Source organism: Emys orbicularis, chromosome 13 (genome assembly GCF_028017835.1).
Source record: "Emys orbicularis isolate rEmyOrb1 chromosome 13, rEmyOrb1.hap1, whole genome shotgun sequence".
Taxonomy (NCBI): Eukaryota; Metazoa; Chordata; order Testudines; family Emydidae; genus Emys; species Emys orbicularis.
This window is the reverse complement of record NC_088695.1, coordinates 28,817,884-28,832,396: the sequence shown is the minus strand read 5'-3', so window position 1 is coordinate 28,832,396 and position 14,513 is coordinate 28,817,884. Positions and strand designations below refer to the sequence as shown.

General features: G+C 47.7%; 1 protein-coding gene across 1 annotated transcript in view; it reads right to left on the bottom strand.

Moving 5' to 3' along the window:
• FBXW10B (F-box and WD repeat domain containing 10B) overlaps positions 1-14,513 on the bottom strand; it is a 30,033-nt gene extending 15,520 nt beyond the window's left edge. The window contains exons 1-7 of the mRNA XM_065416126.1: positions 13,976-14,513; positions 11,469-11,651; positions 10,993-11,211; positions 10,764-10,891; positions 7,133-7,255; positions 4,103-4,212; positions 446-649 (exon numbers count right to left, since the gene is read on the bottom strand). Of these exons, the coding sequence (XP_065272198.1) occupies positions 446-649; positions 4,103-4,212; positions 7,133-7,255; positions 10,764-10,891; positions 10,993-11,211; positions 11,469-11,651; positions 13,976-14,513 (1,505 nt within the window). The remainder of the gene's footprint in view (positions 1-445; positions 650-4,102; positions 4,213-7,132; positions 7,256-10,763; positions 10,892-10,992; positions 11,212-11,468; positions 11,652-13,975) is intronic.

Here is a 14,513-nt window from a genome sequence, read left to right as displayed (position 1 = left end):
AAAATGATGGGAAGATTAAAAAAAAAAGCCTCCCAAACTTCAGGGGTGAATTCCTGGCCCTATTGTACTGAATGGGAGTTTTGGCATGGACTTAAACAGGGCCAGGATTTCACCATGGATGCTAATCAGAAACAATGTCTCTGGTTTAGAAATATCGCAACAATCGGTTTTCCTGGCGTACTTTGCTACTTCTTCTTCCAGTACTGGATGAAACGGGAAAGCACAGAGGGGAAATGTCCTGCATGAGCAAGGGAGTACACTAGGATATCTATGATGTGTTTTTCTTCTCCCCTTATTACAGTCAGAAAATGGGGGGAGGGGAGGATTCTGGAAAAAATGCCCAATGTTGGGTTTGGTTTTGGGTTTTATGCTTAAAATTTCCTTTCACTAGATCATTTCAAACTGGATCACTCTGCCCGGTGACCCTCGTATCAGCACTGCTCACCGGATGCTGAGATCAAAGCTCGCGCTCAGCACGAACCCTTTCTTCTCATTGAGGAACACTGCCTTGATGCTCCCAGCATGGCCACTGATCACGGGCGGCACTTCCTTCAGCTCCAACACATCAAGGAACCTGACTTTGCGGTCCAGTGAGCCAATGGCAAGCAAGTTCCCACCACAGTAGTGGATTACCCTGTGTGGATCTGACCTGGGTAAGCAAGCAGAGACTGAGGAGAGCATCTGCCAAAGCATTACAGGGCTAGCCAGGAAAGCACTGTAGGCTGTTATTTACAGGCACCTCTATTGTGCTCAATGCTGCAGTATCTCAGCTCAGTGAACAGAATTGATGGGCCATCCTGGAAAGGTACCTGGAACCCCTCAAGGTGCCAGTGGGAGGGTTGCTGACAGGGCCGTCCTTACCCATACGCAAAGTACGCAGCTGCGTAGGGCACCAAGAAATTAGGGGCACCACATTTCCTGGTGCCCTACACAGCTGCGTGCTGCTCCAGCCCCTGCTCCGCCTCTTCCCCATGGCCATGCCCCTGCTCTGCCCCAGCCCCGCCCCCACTCCACCCCTTCCCCCAAGTCCCCGCCCCTGCTCCTCCCCCGCCCTGCCTCTTCCTGCCCCTGCTCTGCCCCAGCCCCGCCCCCACTTCACCCCTTCCCCAAGCCCCTGCTATGCCCCTGCCCCCACTCCACCCCTTCCCCTGAGGACTGCAGCAGAGGTCGGGCATCCTGCACTCACCGGGCGGTGGTAAATGGAGCGAGACGGCCACAGCCCGCTCCGCGCCGCCGGCTCCCATCCGCACCGCTGGTGAGTGCTGGGGGCGCGGTTCCCCCCACCCCCCCAAGACCCAAGGCTGGGAGCCAGGGGAGCAGAGCGGAATGGGCTGGGGCTGGGTCGCTCCACTTCCCACCGCCCGATGAGTGCGGGGTCGGGCCTGCCCTGCACTCACCCGGCGGCAGGAAGTGGAGCAACCCGGCCCCAACCTGCTCCGCTCTGCCAGCTCCTGCTGGGGGGTGGTTCCTCCCTGCCCCCCAAGCCTTCTCCTGCCCCCTTATGGAGGCCTTCCCCCACAGAGGCCTGGGGCCAGCCTCCCTTCTTTCACCTCCCCCCCCCCGCGAGGAGGCTGCGTAGGGCACTAGAATGGCTAGGGATGGCCCTGGTTACTGAGACCCAAGGTTTCAGCTGATGTTTGTATATAGAGCAGGGGTAGGCAACCTATGGCACGCATGCCGAAGGCGGCATGTGAGCTGATTTTCAGTGGCACTCACACTGCCTGGGTCCTGACCACCGGTCCAGGGGGCTCTGCATTTTAAATTAATTTTAAATGAAGCTTTTTAAACATTTTAAAAACCTTATTTACTTTACATACAACAATAGTTCAGTTATATATTATAGACTTATACAAAGAGACCTTCTAAAAACGATAAAATGTATTACTGGCATGCGAAACCTTAAATTAGAGTGAACAAATGAAGACTCGGCACACCACTTCTGAAAGGTTGCCGACCCCTGGTATAGAGAATAAATCATAGCGGGGAAGGGGATGAGACCCACTGGGGACTGCTGACCCCACTATTTCTGAAATTGAGTCACTATAAAGCCTTTATACAAGGGCATGTTTGGGGGTCAGGGTTCCCCGGGCACAGTTTTTTTAAATGCCAATTCTTGCAGCAACAATGTATCGAAATATACATATTTCAGGTTTTGCTTATACACTTGTCCACACATACTGAGATACATATCCTGTGATACACCCTTACACACACACACAGCTGAGACGCAGCCTCACACACACACCAAGACTCACACAGGCTGATACAATCGCCCCCACCCCCCCTACACTCACACTCACAAACTGACTTGCACACACAGTAAGCTGGATCCTCATATAAATACACCGACTCATATGTGCATACAGTCAAAGGGGAGTCTCCTCCTTTAGATCATGTGGCAGGAGCATAAGTGATGGGAGCAGAAGTTTCTGGGTTCTAATCCTGCTTTGCATATGTAATGGGCGGCAGAAAGTGCTGCTTAGGAACTAGATTTTGCTACCCTTGGTCACATTGGGTAGTACCTTACTATAGAAATACTTCCACTGATTCCAGTGAAACTAATATTGGGGAAGGCATGCGTAAGAGGGGCACAATCGAACCCTGAAATTTGGACGCAAATCATGAGTAAGTTACACACCCTGTAAATAATGTGAACCTTATTTTTCATGCAGGGACTTCTACACTAGTTCCATCAAAACTTTGAATAAATAACAGCAACAGTTACCCTTAGAAAAATAAATATGCATAGGAAACTATAGCCTTGTCCACACTTGTGCACTAATAATACTCAGCACTTACTGGGCCTGATTCGCCCCTGGCTTGTACCTCGTGTCTGTATTTTCACTAGTGCAAAGTGGGTGTAAAACACTATCATTCTGATCTGGTGGTGTTTCACAGTCCTGCTGCACAGGTGAAAATGACAAAAGAGTGCAAAGTTGTTGTAGCTGAGTCTCATAGACTCATAGACTTTAAGACCAGAAGGGACCATCATGATCAGCTAGTCTGACCTCCTGCACATTGCAGGCCACAGAACCTCACCCACCCACTCCTATAATAGATCCCGAACTTCTGGCTGAGTTACTGAAGTCCTCAAATCATGGTTTAAAGACTTCAAATTACAGAGAATCCACCATTTACACTAGTTTAAACCTGCAAGTGACCCATGCCCTATGCTGCAGAGGAAGGCAAAACACCCCCATACTCACTGCCAATCTGACCTGGGGGAAAATTCCTTCCTGACCCCAAATATGGTGATCGGTTAGACCCTGAGCATGTGAGCGAGACCCAGCAGCCAGACACCTGGGAAAGAATTCTCTGTAGTAACTCAGAGCCCACCCCATCTAATGTCCCATCAGCAGCCATTTGCTGCTAGCAGTGGCAGATCAGCTACATTCTGTTGGTCCCAGGATATTAGCGAGACAAGCTTGTCTCTCTCACCAGCTGAAGTTGGTCCAATTACAAGATATTACCTCACCCGCCTTGTCTCTCTAACAGAATGAAGGCAGGCAAAAATTAGGCCCAGTATCTTCAAAGCATTTCCCAGACATTCTCTGATCGCTCCTGTCAAACACTACCCCCATTTTACTGATAGTAACTCAGTAAAGTGTAGTGACTCACTTCAGAAGCAGTCGCATCAGAGCCAGAAAGAGAATGCAGGAGTTCTGGGCTCCCATTCTGGTGCCCAACCATTAGGCAAAGCTCTTTCCAAGCCTCGCTAATTTTGAAAGCTGATTTCGCGATGTGGTTCCTATGCAGTTAACTGCCAGCTTAGAGTGTCCAGGGAACTCTCCCTGAACAGCCTGATGGCAGAGGCACGGTCAAGGCTAGTCCTTTTAGCAGGATTTGGATATAGTTCTGCAACACCCTTGTAGCCCACTTGACCAATAGTGTAGTGTGGATGCAAACTGTGCTACCCACTGGTGAAAACAGGATTTAAGGGGAGGCAAGGCACCTGCAGGAATCCCTGGGTGACATGCCTGGCCTGGTGAAGCCACCAGTTGGCCCTATAGGTTTATAAAGAGCTTTGAGATCCCCGGAGTTGGAGAGGGGTTGCCAGTGCTAAGTGTGGTGACTGAAGCAAGGGTGCGTGGCATGTACATACTGGTCTGTAAGGACACGAACGTTGTAGGAGCCGCAGAAGATGTTTCTCTCCTCCAGCTGGACAGTTTCAGTCATCTGGCCATGATAAGCCGCCTGTAGGTTGTTCTCCTCCTAGGGACAGAGAGGAAATAGGAATAAATAACTCTGTTGGGAAGAGATTGCCTATTGCTCTTGCTCCTCAGTTACACTAAAGGGCCTTAAAGGTGATGGGGGACTGACCCCAGAGAACATGCCCTGTGCAGGCCCCTCCCCAGCCAACATAGAGGGCATGTTGGGGGCAGGACAGGGGCGTTCCTTGGAGTACAGTGTAGTAGAGCTACTCTCAGAATGTGTTATGGACAAGTCTTTGAAGGCAGAAAAAGTAAGGGGGTGGCTATTTTAGAATTGATTCTGACTAACTGGGAGGAACTGGTTGAGCATCTCAAAGGGGAAGGCGACTTAGAATTGATCACGAAATGACAGAGTTCATGATTATAAGGAAAAAAAGGAGCAAGACCAGCAGAATAAAGACAACTTCAAAAAAGGACACTTCAACAAACAGGGAATTGGTAGATATGGGCTCATGGGAAAGAAATCTAAGGGAAAAAGGAGTTCAGGAGACCTGGCACTTTCTAAAAGACAAACTTTACAGCAAAACAGCAACCTATCCCAATGCAGAGGAAAGACAGGAAGAACAACAAGAGACCGATATGACTCGATGTGGAGCTCTTTAATGACCTGAAAATCAGAAAGGAGTAGTACAAAAAGTAAAAACTTGGACAAATTGCTATGGATGACTATAAAAGAATAGCACAAGCTTGTAGGGACAAAATCAGAGTGGCTAAGGAACAAAATGAATTACAACTAGCAAGAGACGTAAAAGGCAATAGAAGAGATTCTGTAAATGCATTAGAAGTAAGAGAAGGCTGAAGGAAGATTTAGGTCCATAACGGGGAAAGAGAGTGAATAATGGATGAACCAGAAGGCTGACATGTTTAATGCTTTTTTTGCCTCAGTCTTCACTAAAAAGGTTAATTGTGATCAGATGCTTAACAAAATTAATATTAACAACCAGGGGGAAGGAACACAGGACAGAATAGGGAAAGAACAGGTTAAAGAATTATTTAGATAAGTTAAATGTATGCAAATCAACAGGGCCTGATGGATTTCCCTTAGAGTTCTTAAGGAATTAGCTGAAGCAATCTCTGAACCATTAGCAATTATCTATGAGAACCCATGGAAGAGGTGTGGGGTCCCAGAGGACTGGAAAAGGGCAAATATAGTACCTATATTTAAAAGGGGGAGGAGAGGAAGAGCCGGGGAATTATAGACCAGTCACCCTAACTTTGATACCCAGAAAGATACTGGAACAAATTGTTTAACAACAAATTTGTAAGCATCTAGAGAACAATAAGGTGTAAGTAATAGACAACATGGATTTGTCAAGAACAAATCATCCCAAAACAATCTAGTTTCCTTCTTGGACAGGATGACAGGCCTAGTGATGGGGGGAAGCAGTAGATGTGATATATCTTGATTTTAATAAGGCTTTTGACACAGTCCAACATGACATTCTCATAAGCAAACTAGGGAAATGTGGGATAGATGAAATTGGTATAATGTGGGTGCACAACAGATTGAAATACTGTTCTCAAAGAGTAGTTATCAATGGTTCACTCTCAGACTGGGAGGACATATCAAGAGGTGTATTGCAGGGGGTGTCTTGGATCTGCCGCTATTCAATATTTTCATTACCAACTTGAATGAAGGAATATAGAGTCAACATAAAATTTGTGGATGAAACCAAGCTTTGGAGGACAGGATTAGAATTCAAAATGATCTTGATGAATTGGAGAATTGGTCTGAAAACAATAAGATGAAAATCAATAAGGGAAGTGCAAAATATTACACTTAGGAAGGAAAAATCAAATACACAACTACAAGATGATAACAGTCTTCAAATATGTTAAGGGTCATTATACAGAGGATGATGGTCAATTGTATTCCATGTCCACTGAAGGTAGGACAAGCAGTAATGGGCTTAATCTGTAGCAAGGTTAGATATTAGGAAAATCTTTCTAACTCTCAGGGTAGCTAAACTGTGGAACAGACTCCCAAGAGAGAATCCCCATCACTGGAGGTTTTTAAGAACAGGTTGGACAAATAGCTGTCAGGGATTGTCTAGGTTTACTTGGTCCTGCCTCAGCACAGGGGGTTGGATTTGATGACCTCTCGAGGTCCCTTCCAGCCCTACATTTCTATAATTTCTATGAATTGGGGAATAACTGGCTAAGCAGTGGCACTGCAGAAAAAAATCTGGGGGTTATAGTGGATCACAAACTGAATATGAGTCAAAAATGTGATGCTGTTGTGAAAAAGACAAATATGCTGGGATGTATTAATAGGAGTATCAAATGCAAGTCACGGGAGGTAATTGTTCTGTTCTATTCAACACTGGTGATGCCTCAGCCAGAATATGTGTCCAATCCTGGGTGCCACACTTTAAGAAAGATGTGGAGAGATGGTAGAGAGTCCAGAGGAGAACGACAAGAATGATTAAAGGTTTAGAAAACCTGACCTATGAGGAAAGGTTGAAAGAACTGAGCATGTGCAGTCCAGAGAAGAGCAGATTGAGAGGGGACCCAATAACAGTCTTCATATATGTAAAAGGTTGTAATAAAGAGGATGGTGATCAGTTGTTCTCCATGTCCACCAAGGACAGGACAAGAAGTGACTGGCTTAGTTTGCAGCAAGGGAGATTCAGGTTAGATATCATGAAAACTTTCTAACTATCACGATCATTAAACACTGGAACAGGTTGCCAAGGGAGGCTGTGGAATCCCTGTCATTGGAGGTTTTTAAGAATGGGTTAGACAAAAATCTGTCAGGGATGCTCTGGGTATACTTAATCCTGCTTCAGTGTGGGGGGAAGGACTAGATGACCTCTCAAGGTCCCTTCCAGCCCTATTTTTCTATGATTCTGCTTCCCAAGATCCATAAGGGGCTGCTCTCTCTTACCCTGAAAGGCCCTTTGGATATACCTGCAACATACCTTTCCTCTGCGTTTCCATCTGCGGCCTCTTGCTGGGATGATGTCCCCATCTTTATTTATCCTTGGAATTACAACATTGGTCATTTTAGCGTAGCTGGGAATGACTCCCCTAGGACATGACCCCTGGAATAAACATCAAAGGACGTTGGTGTCATTACTACACAGGCCAAATGTACAGCAAGAGAGGGAATAGAAAGCAGCACTTATTTTCTTCAGTTCAGAACTACATACACTTCTCTGGGCTCATGTATAGGAAGGCTGAGCTGCATGCACTGGTTTGTTATTGATGAGTTTCTTAAGCACATTGGGCTGCACACACTGATTTGTTCTTGTAGGGTTGCTCCTCAGAGCTGGTACTCACACACCGGTTTGTCATTGTAGTGTTGGGCCTCAGATCTGCTGTGCACATGTTTATTTATAGGTTCTCAGGAGCTATAAATGGGATAGACAGCAAGACACGCAGCCTGACTTTTCACTGAGATGTTTTTACTTCGAGCTGAGTGTGATGCCTTTATCATCAGGGGCTGTGACTAGTGAACAAGGTCATTTTTTCCAAATCAATTCTAATGAAATTTCATTGCTAAATAATGACTAACACTTTTTTATTTGAGAGCAGTTGTCTCACAGCCCTGCCTCCTATTTAAAGGTGCAGCTCTCCAGCAATGGAATTGTAGATACATACTACATAATACGCAGGAACATGACCTTACCAGAGAGGAGGAAGCATTGCAAAATAGCTGAATTGTTTGAAACCCAAATATTTCTGACTCAACCTGAATCCTCGGCAAGGAAGAGGATTGTATAGATCTTGGCTGCTGGTTAAAGGGTCCCTGGGCTGGAACCCAGTGTAGAGGGTGGGCCTGGGTTCTCCTCCCAATCCCTAGGAAGTGGCGCAGGACTGTTGCAGATGCCAGCTGGACAGCTGGTCCACTGAGACTTTGATACCATATAGTGACCTAGACGGAGGGCTGAGTCATGAAAGTGGAGCACTGTGAATTAAGGGAGGAGAAACCACTGCAGCAGCAGAGTGCCCATTGGCAGAGGGCACCATATGGGAAGAAAGCTGCTATGCCATGCCTGGCCACGAGGAGGTGCTCTTGTAGTGAGTGAACGCTGTTACAGGGCCATTCACATTAACAAAACTAAAGTCAGCTCACACAAGAGGACAATTGCTATTGCAGCTTGGCAAGATGTTTGCTGGAGACTTTAATAAAGCATTGGCCAGTCACTGATCAAATAATGCCATATAGTTAGCTGCTCGGGGCCAACATATATTCCAGGTATCCCACACAGTGCTTAATTTGTACCAGGCACCTCTGGCCTTGGCAGTTCGCAGCCCTGGCACCTCTGGCCTTGCTGCATCAGTTATGAATGTAAAAAAATTGCTTGAACCTCTTTCATTACAAATTAAGCACTGATCCCACATCATCATGAAGGTCTATTGATAATGGCTTGTAGGCTGATGTCAACTCCCTAGAGAATAAGTTGGTCAGCAGACTAGGATACTCACAGGTGTTGTGTCCTAGGGAGGAGCAAGGTGAAAACTACCATCATCAGCCGCCAAGCAGAGGTCTGAGACTGAGAGAGGAGAGGAGGGGATTCGGGGAAAGTATGCCTAGCATCACAGAACACCATCTTCTCCAGATTGTTAGGCAGTGGCGTTGAAGTCTGCTGTTCAGTCCTTCTAGACTGAGAGAATAGAGACCCACCCCACACCAGGCCCTGGTAGTGGGAGCGTATGTGATGTGTGGGACAGCAGTATGTTTCCGAACCCATGTAGAAGGGGCTGCCTGCCTGTCTGGTTCCTGCTCTGATTCCCTCTGATCGGTGCAGATGGTGGAGGGGTCATCACAGCCAGGAAGACACACTGAGTGATTCTTTGTTCCTGGAATTCATGCGTATATTTTCAGTTCCCACCTCCTTGCTTTGGGGGTCAAACAGATCCTACATCCCTAAGTAAATCTCATCCCAGGCTGCCCTGTTCAGGCAAAATTTGGAGTCAAACCCATAAAGGTATGTAGGGCTCCCAACCAAACCCGCTAAGGGGGCAGAGCCCCAAACCGTATCTGTATCAGCTTGGGCTCACCTAATACTCACCTTAGGTTTGCTGAACATATAAATGAACTTTTCATCAAGCCTAGCTTGGGTGTCAGTGTGAAGGGAGTGGGTTTCCATGCTAATCTCCCTCACACAACATGCACCATGGAGTATAATCCTAAAGGTTATCCTTTCCTGGGATTTGCCTCTATTCTTAACTTAAGCCCTGTGGCAGGACTGCACTTATAGATATAAGCCTTTAGCCCATATTTCTGTTTTTTAGGGCTTTCTCCTTCAGGACCGTCTGTACATGTGTAGTGAGGCTGAGTGGCCTCCCTCTGAGCAGGAGACCAAGGGAGCCTTACATGCCCCTTGGGGGGGTGGAGCCTAGATCGCTCCGCCCCCTCCTCGCCAGAAGTACCAGGGCGTGGCCGGAAGTATAAAAGGCCGGCCCTGCAGCTCAGTTGGGGGAGAGCCTGCAATGGAGGAGAATGCTTGGCCTGTTCTCCAGAGGCCCCGAGAGGAACCTGCACCTGGCTGTTCCCGATCCCCAGGCGTGGATGGCGACTGGCCCAGAGTACCTGCTGCCATTTACCCCGAAGAGCTGGAAGAGGCCTGGAGGCTGCAGGTACCAAACCCCGGGGAGGCAGGAAGTAGCCCAGGGGCAGCCACGGAGCAGTCGGCTGCAGAGCCCGGCATGGCTCAGTCGGCATGTTGCGGCTGGATCCCTGCTGACACGGGCAGCCAATCCTGCCCCTGTCAGGGCCCTGGGCTGGGACGCAGTGGAGTAGGGTGGGCCCATGTCCCTCTGCCACCCCACCCTGGGTGGCTGACCCTCTACATGGTGCAAGGAGGCTCTAGCCCAAGACAGGAGCTCCCTTACCACTCACCTTAGAGACTGTTTGTTTGCTGGCTGCCTGAGCTCTGCCCAGGCCCCAGCCAGCCCTGATAGACTGTAGTTAAGGGCTGACCACTTGAGCTACCCCACTCCAGGCTACAGCCTGATATTGACTATTTACTGCGCAGCCCTATTGGGGCTTTTGCCTGTTTTAGACACTCTGGTCCTGCCTCCAGAGGACTAGCCTGAGTGGCCTCCCTCCGACCGGGAGAGCGAGGGAGCATTACAACATGCCTCTAGCTTTCTCTTTCCACAAAGAGGCTGTCAGCACTCTTATGTTCCTGAGTGGATCTAATTAGACCCACCTGGTCTGGGTTCCCTCAGGGAGTCAGTAGAACAGCTCTGCATCCCCTTACAGGGCCTAAAATCCAGCACATGGTTATGCTCTCATCTGTGACCAAAATCTTTGGTACCAATCTTGCTGATAAGCCCCTGCTCAGAAGTAGCAGACTCTCAAAGGATGAGTAAAGGCTTTTCCACTTCTGAAGGTGTGATGATGACTCTAACCTAGCCTGGCTCTGGAGAGTGAGGAAGAAGGAAGAAAAGAATACAACAGGGTGAAACTGGGAGGAACATCCCCAGGGCTCTAAGGCATGTTGGACCCTCCCATCTATTTGCTAGGGGCTTGAGGGGAAAAGGAGCTATACTGTAAGAGCCAGGATGGCAGAATGAGAGGCAAAAGCCAAGGCACAGTACCTGCAAGTACACAATCTCTTCCAGGACTAGGCTATGCGACAGATGTTCCTGCTTGACCTGTTTGGCCAGGAAAGCCCAGTGCTGGTTCACAGAAGTGCACCTGTTCAGGCTCTTTGTATCCAGAAACCCTGAGGAATTACAAGGAGAAGCTGGTTAACCCCAAGCTATGGTCATATAGCACTGATGTGCCCATGGGACAGCTGTGCTTGGGAAGTAAGAGGGGCCATACCCAGGATGTACTTGGACAGATGGGTCGGCAGGCAGCGGATGAAGTCCTTATACTTGTTGACATTGGAGGCTGACGGGAAAGCTGCAGGGACAACGGCGGGGGCTGGGACGATTGAAGACATGGAGGATATATCATCATCCACTGACGCAGCTCTCTCACAATGCATGTGCGCCAGGTCTCTGGGCCAGAAGCACGGTATCTGCCCTTGGACACCTATGCCTGGGGCAGCAGAATCAATAGCATGTTAAGGACTCCCAGGAGTGCCTGAGCCTTGGGGTATAGTCATAATATCAGTTATTAACTACCAAACCTGCTCCCCCTAATTTCTCATTACCCCACAGCTCCCCGGGATATTTTCAGCACTCTGAGTTCTATGGTAGCTGAAGGTACGTCATGAAGAACAACCCACCCTGTCCACTCTTGGGCTTTGAAGTATCTTAGATAACACCCCACATTAGCTCCTTTTGTTACAGTACCTATATCACTAAACAGGCTGGTTCCTTCTGATGAGACCCCACTTTCTAGGGCTGTGGAAGAAGTCAGGAAGGATTGAGATGTGGGTCGCAATTGCACCTGGGAGCTGGATTTCGTGTGTTCCTCTAGCTTGAAGCTGCTTTGGGTCTCAGTGAAGACCACAGTGATTTTGTCTTCCTCGTCCTCTGAAAGAATTGCGCAAACATAGGAGCAATCAAATCAAACAGAGCTAAATCATGGGTCACAGAGGTAGAGATGAAAGGGACCTGTTAGGTTATCTGCCCCATTCCCCTTGGCTAGTGTAGGATTGGTTCCTTCAGGGTTTTGTCTAGGTGATTTTAAGGACTTGAGCATTTATGTCTCTACCATTTCGCTTGGAAGTCTTTTGCACAGTAGACCTCATATTAGAAAATTATTTCACCCCATTATTGCTAGTTGTACTCATCCCAGACCGCCCTATACAATTCCTCTCTTCCCTGGGTGTTCATCTCTTGCAGACAGTTACCGTGTTCCCACACATATATACCCCATCCAGTTCCTACGGGCTGGCTATGTGAGGGAGTCCTAGTTGCTTGCTAGAAGTAAACCTGGGTCAGGACTCCTGCCAGGTCTGAATCCCATCTGGCTCTGTCTGCCCACTGACAGGGTTGCCTTTCTCCTCCTTCAGCTTCTGCTCTGCTACCGCCCATCACCAATCGCTCCCTGTGCTTGGAGACAGGAAGGATCAGGGAGGGGAAAGTTCTTAGGGATATAAGGGTTAACCAGAAGGTTTGTGATATAAATACAGCTATGAACAATATCTACAATCAATTGTGCTTTGCTCTTCACCAATGATGCCTTGCGTTGCTGGCCCAGTCACTTCACCATCTAAGATGACAAGCATGTCTAAGGGGAGGATAGTCAGAGCTCAAGCATCGGGGCTAGCTGATCACTGCAGGGGGACAGGAAGGAATCCGACCCCCATGTACCGCACATCACAATTGGCAAGGTGCTTTATGGGTTTCTTTCCTCCTCCCTCTGAAGCATCAATATTGCCTACTCCTAGTTGCAAGATTCCATATTTGAAGCCACTGAACCAGACCCTCAGCTGCTATATGCTAGTGTTACTCACCCCCACTTCATCTGACCTGATGTAACAAATCCTGTGCTTGGAGTGAGTGTGTGGAGAGAGCATTATCAGGAGAAACACAGGCTTTTGGTATTGGGACAAGAAAATAATTCAGTCAAACTGCAACAATCCAAGCTCCCCAGAGTCTCTGGTGGTTTCATTTGATGCAGGTGCATATATTCCCAAGCGGCCTGGTACCTCTGTCCCTGCTTCTCACATACTGAAAAGAACCACTCTGTGCAAACAGCTTGTTTCCTGGAGAGGAAGGATCACAAACAAGTCCCAGGGCTAAGCTGTCATAGCCTCGATGAAATGCACAGAGCACCTGGGCTCCAGCCCGAGTGGGAACACCTACACTGCTGGTTTTAGTCCCGTAGCATGAGCCCAAGTCAGTTGACCTGGGCTCTGAGACTTGCTGCCATGGGATTTTTATTTTATTTTTATTTTTTTTTTGCTGTGTAGACGTACCCTAAGTCTCTTAATAACCAGATTCAATGAAATGTTAATAATTGCAAAAGCAATGATGTGGTCATCTCTCCGTGACGCGGGGCATGGAGAATAGGAAAGCAAAGGAAGGGATTCAAACAGTGGGCGGAATCCTGGAAAACCACATTGCCTTCCAGTCCCAAATAAAGTGATGATAAGTGAAAGCAATTGTCCTTTCAATATCACTAATGTGAACTAGAAAAGGCAGCAGAAGGGAAACAAACAAGCACACCAGTAAAACTCAAGAGTAGATCTGATTTCACTGGATGTAGCAAAGTTTGCTGCTAGAGCTCCTGTTCTATCTAAATTAAAGTTCATGGACCAGATATCTAGCTGGTGTAAATCCACGGAGCTCCACTGGAGTTAATGCAGCTGCACCAATTTACACCAGATAAGGGAGGATCTGGCCAGGTATTTGTGGATATTGTGCATTATTTTTATGGTTCTCATATCCTTTACTTTCTTCCCTCTTACCTATGCTCATTGAAAAGTAAAATAAAACCCTATTTGAAAATCTGTCCTATGGTCATGATGTTTCCAAACTTGTACTTAACTCAGTAAGAGCATTTGCACCCCTAGGTACTACTTATAACTGGTTTTTAAAAACACAGGTAAGTGAATAGCAGCTTTAGGACAGGTTTTGCCACCATTACTCATAGTGAGTTAGTACCATACTCTGCAAGTGGCCTCTGAATTCAGTGGATCATATCCTCAGCTGGTGTAAAGTGGCAGACAATGGAACTACACTGATTTACTCCTGCTGAAGATCTGGCCCGATGCAGCTATTTGTACAGTAAAGTATCACGCAGTGGTAGGGAATCAGAATCTGGCCCTTTGACTTTATCCTCTCTCCTTGGTTAATCCTGAAAGCCAGGGGTCAATCTCTCCCGCCACCCAGCATATCACTCTGTTTACCTGTTTCTCTTTTTGAGCTGGCACTCTGCTCTCTGACCAGGAGGACTCTGACCAGGTTAGCAGCTATAAACAGTAACTTAGGGTTACACATCTGAAGCAAGAGCAGAGTGTAGTTTGCTTTAGTCCAGTAGGAACTGTTTTTGAACCACTTCCAGGTCTCCGACATGGCTTTCTCTAGAGTTACTATATTCAAAGCCCGGTCAGAAGTGGATGTGGTCATGTCTTCTTTGAGGCTGGGGGTGATTCGGGACCGGCTGAAAGTGAAATCCTTCCCGTGGGAGGTCTGCAGGACTTTCTCAGCATAGTTTAGCAAATCCAGGCTGTTGAATCGCTTCACGATCCCGACCAGGAACTTCCTTTGGGAGACATCGCTGGCCCGCAGGAACCACTCTTTGGTAGAGAAGACCCTCCAAGCCAAGACACATGTCTCACAAATTTGGCAAACAGGCACTAAATCTGTTTTCTTCTCACACCGCAGATCAGGAGCACAGTCCAGCCTGTATTCCAGGCTCTCCTGGTCCTTTGAGGTCTCTTTCAT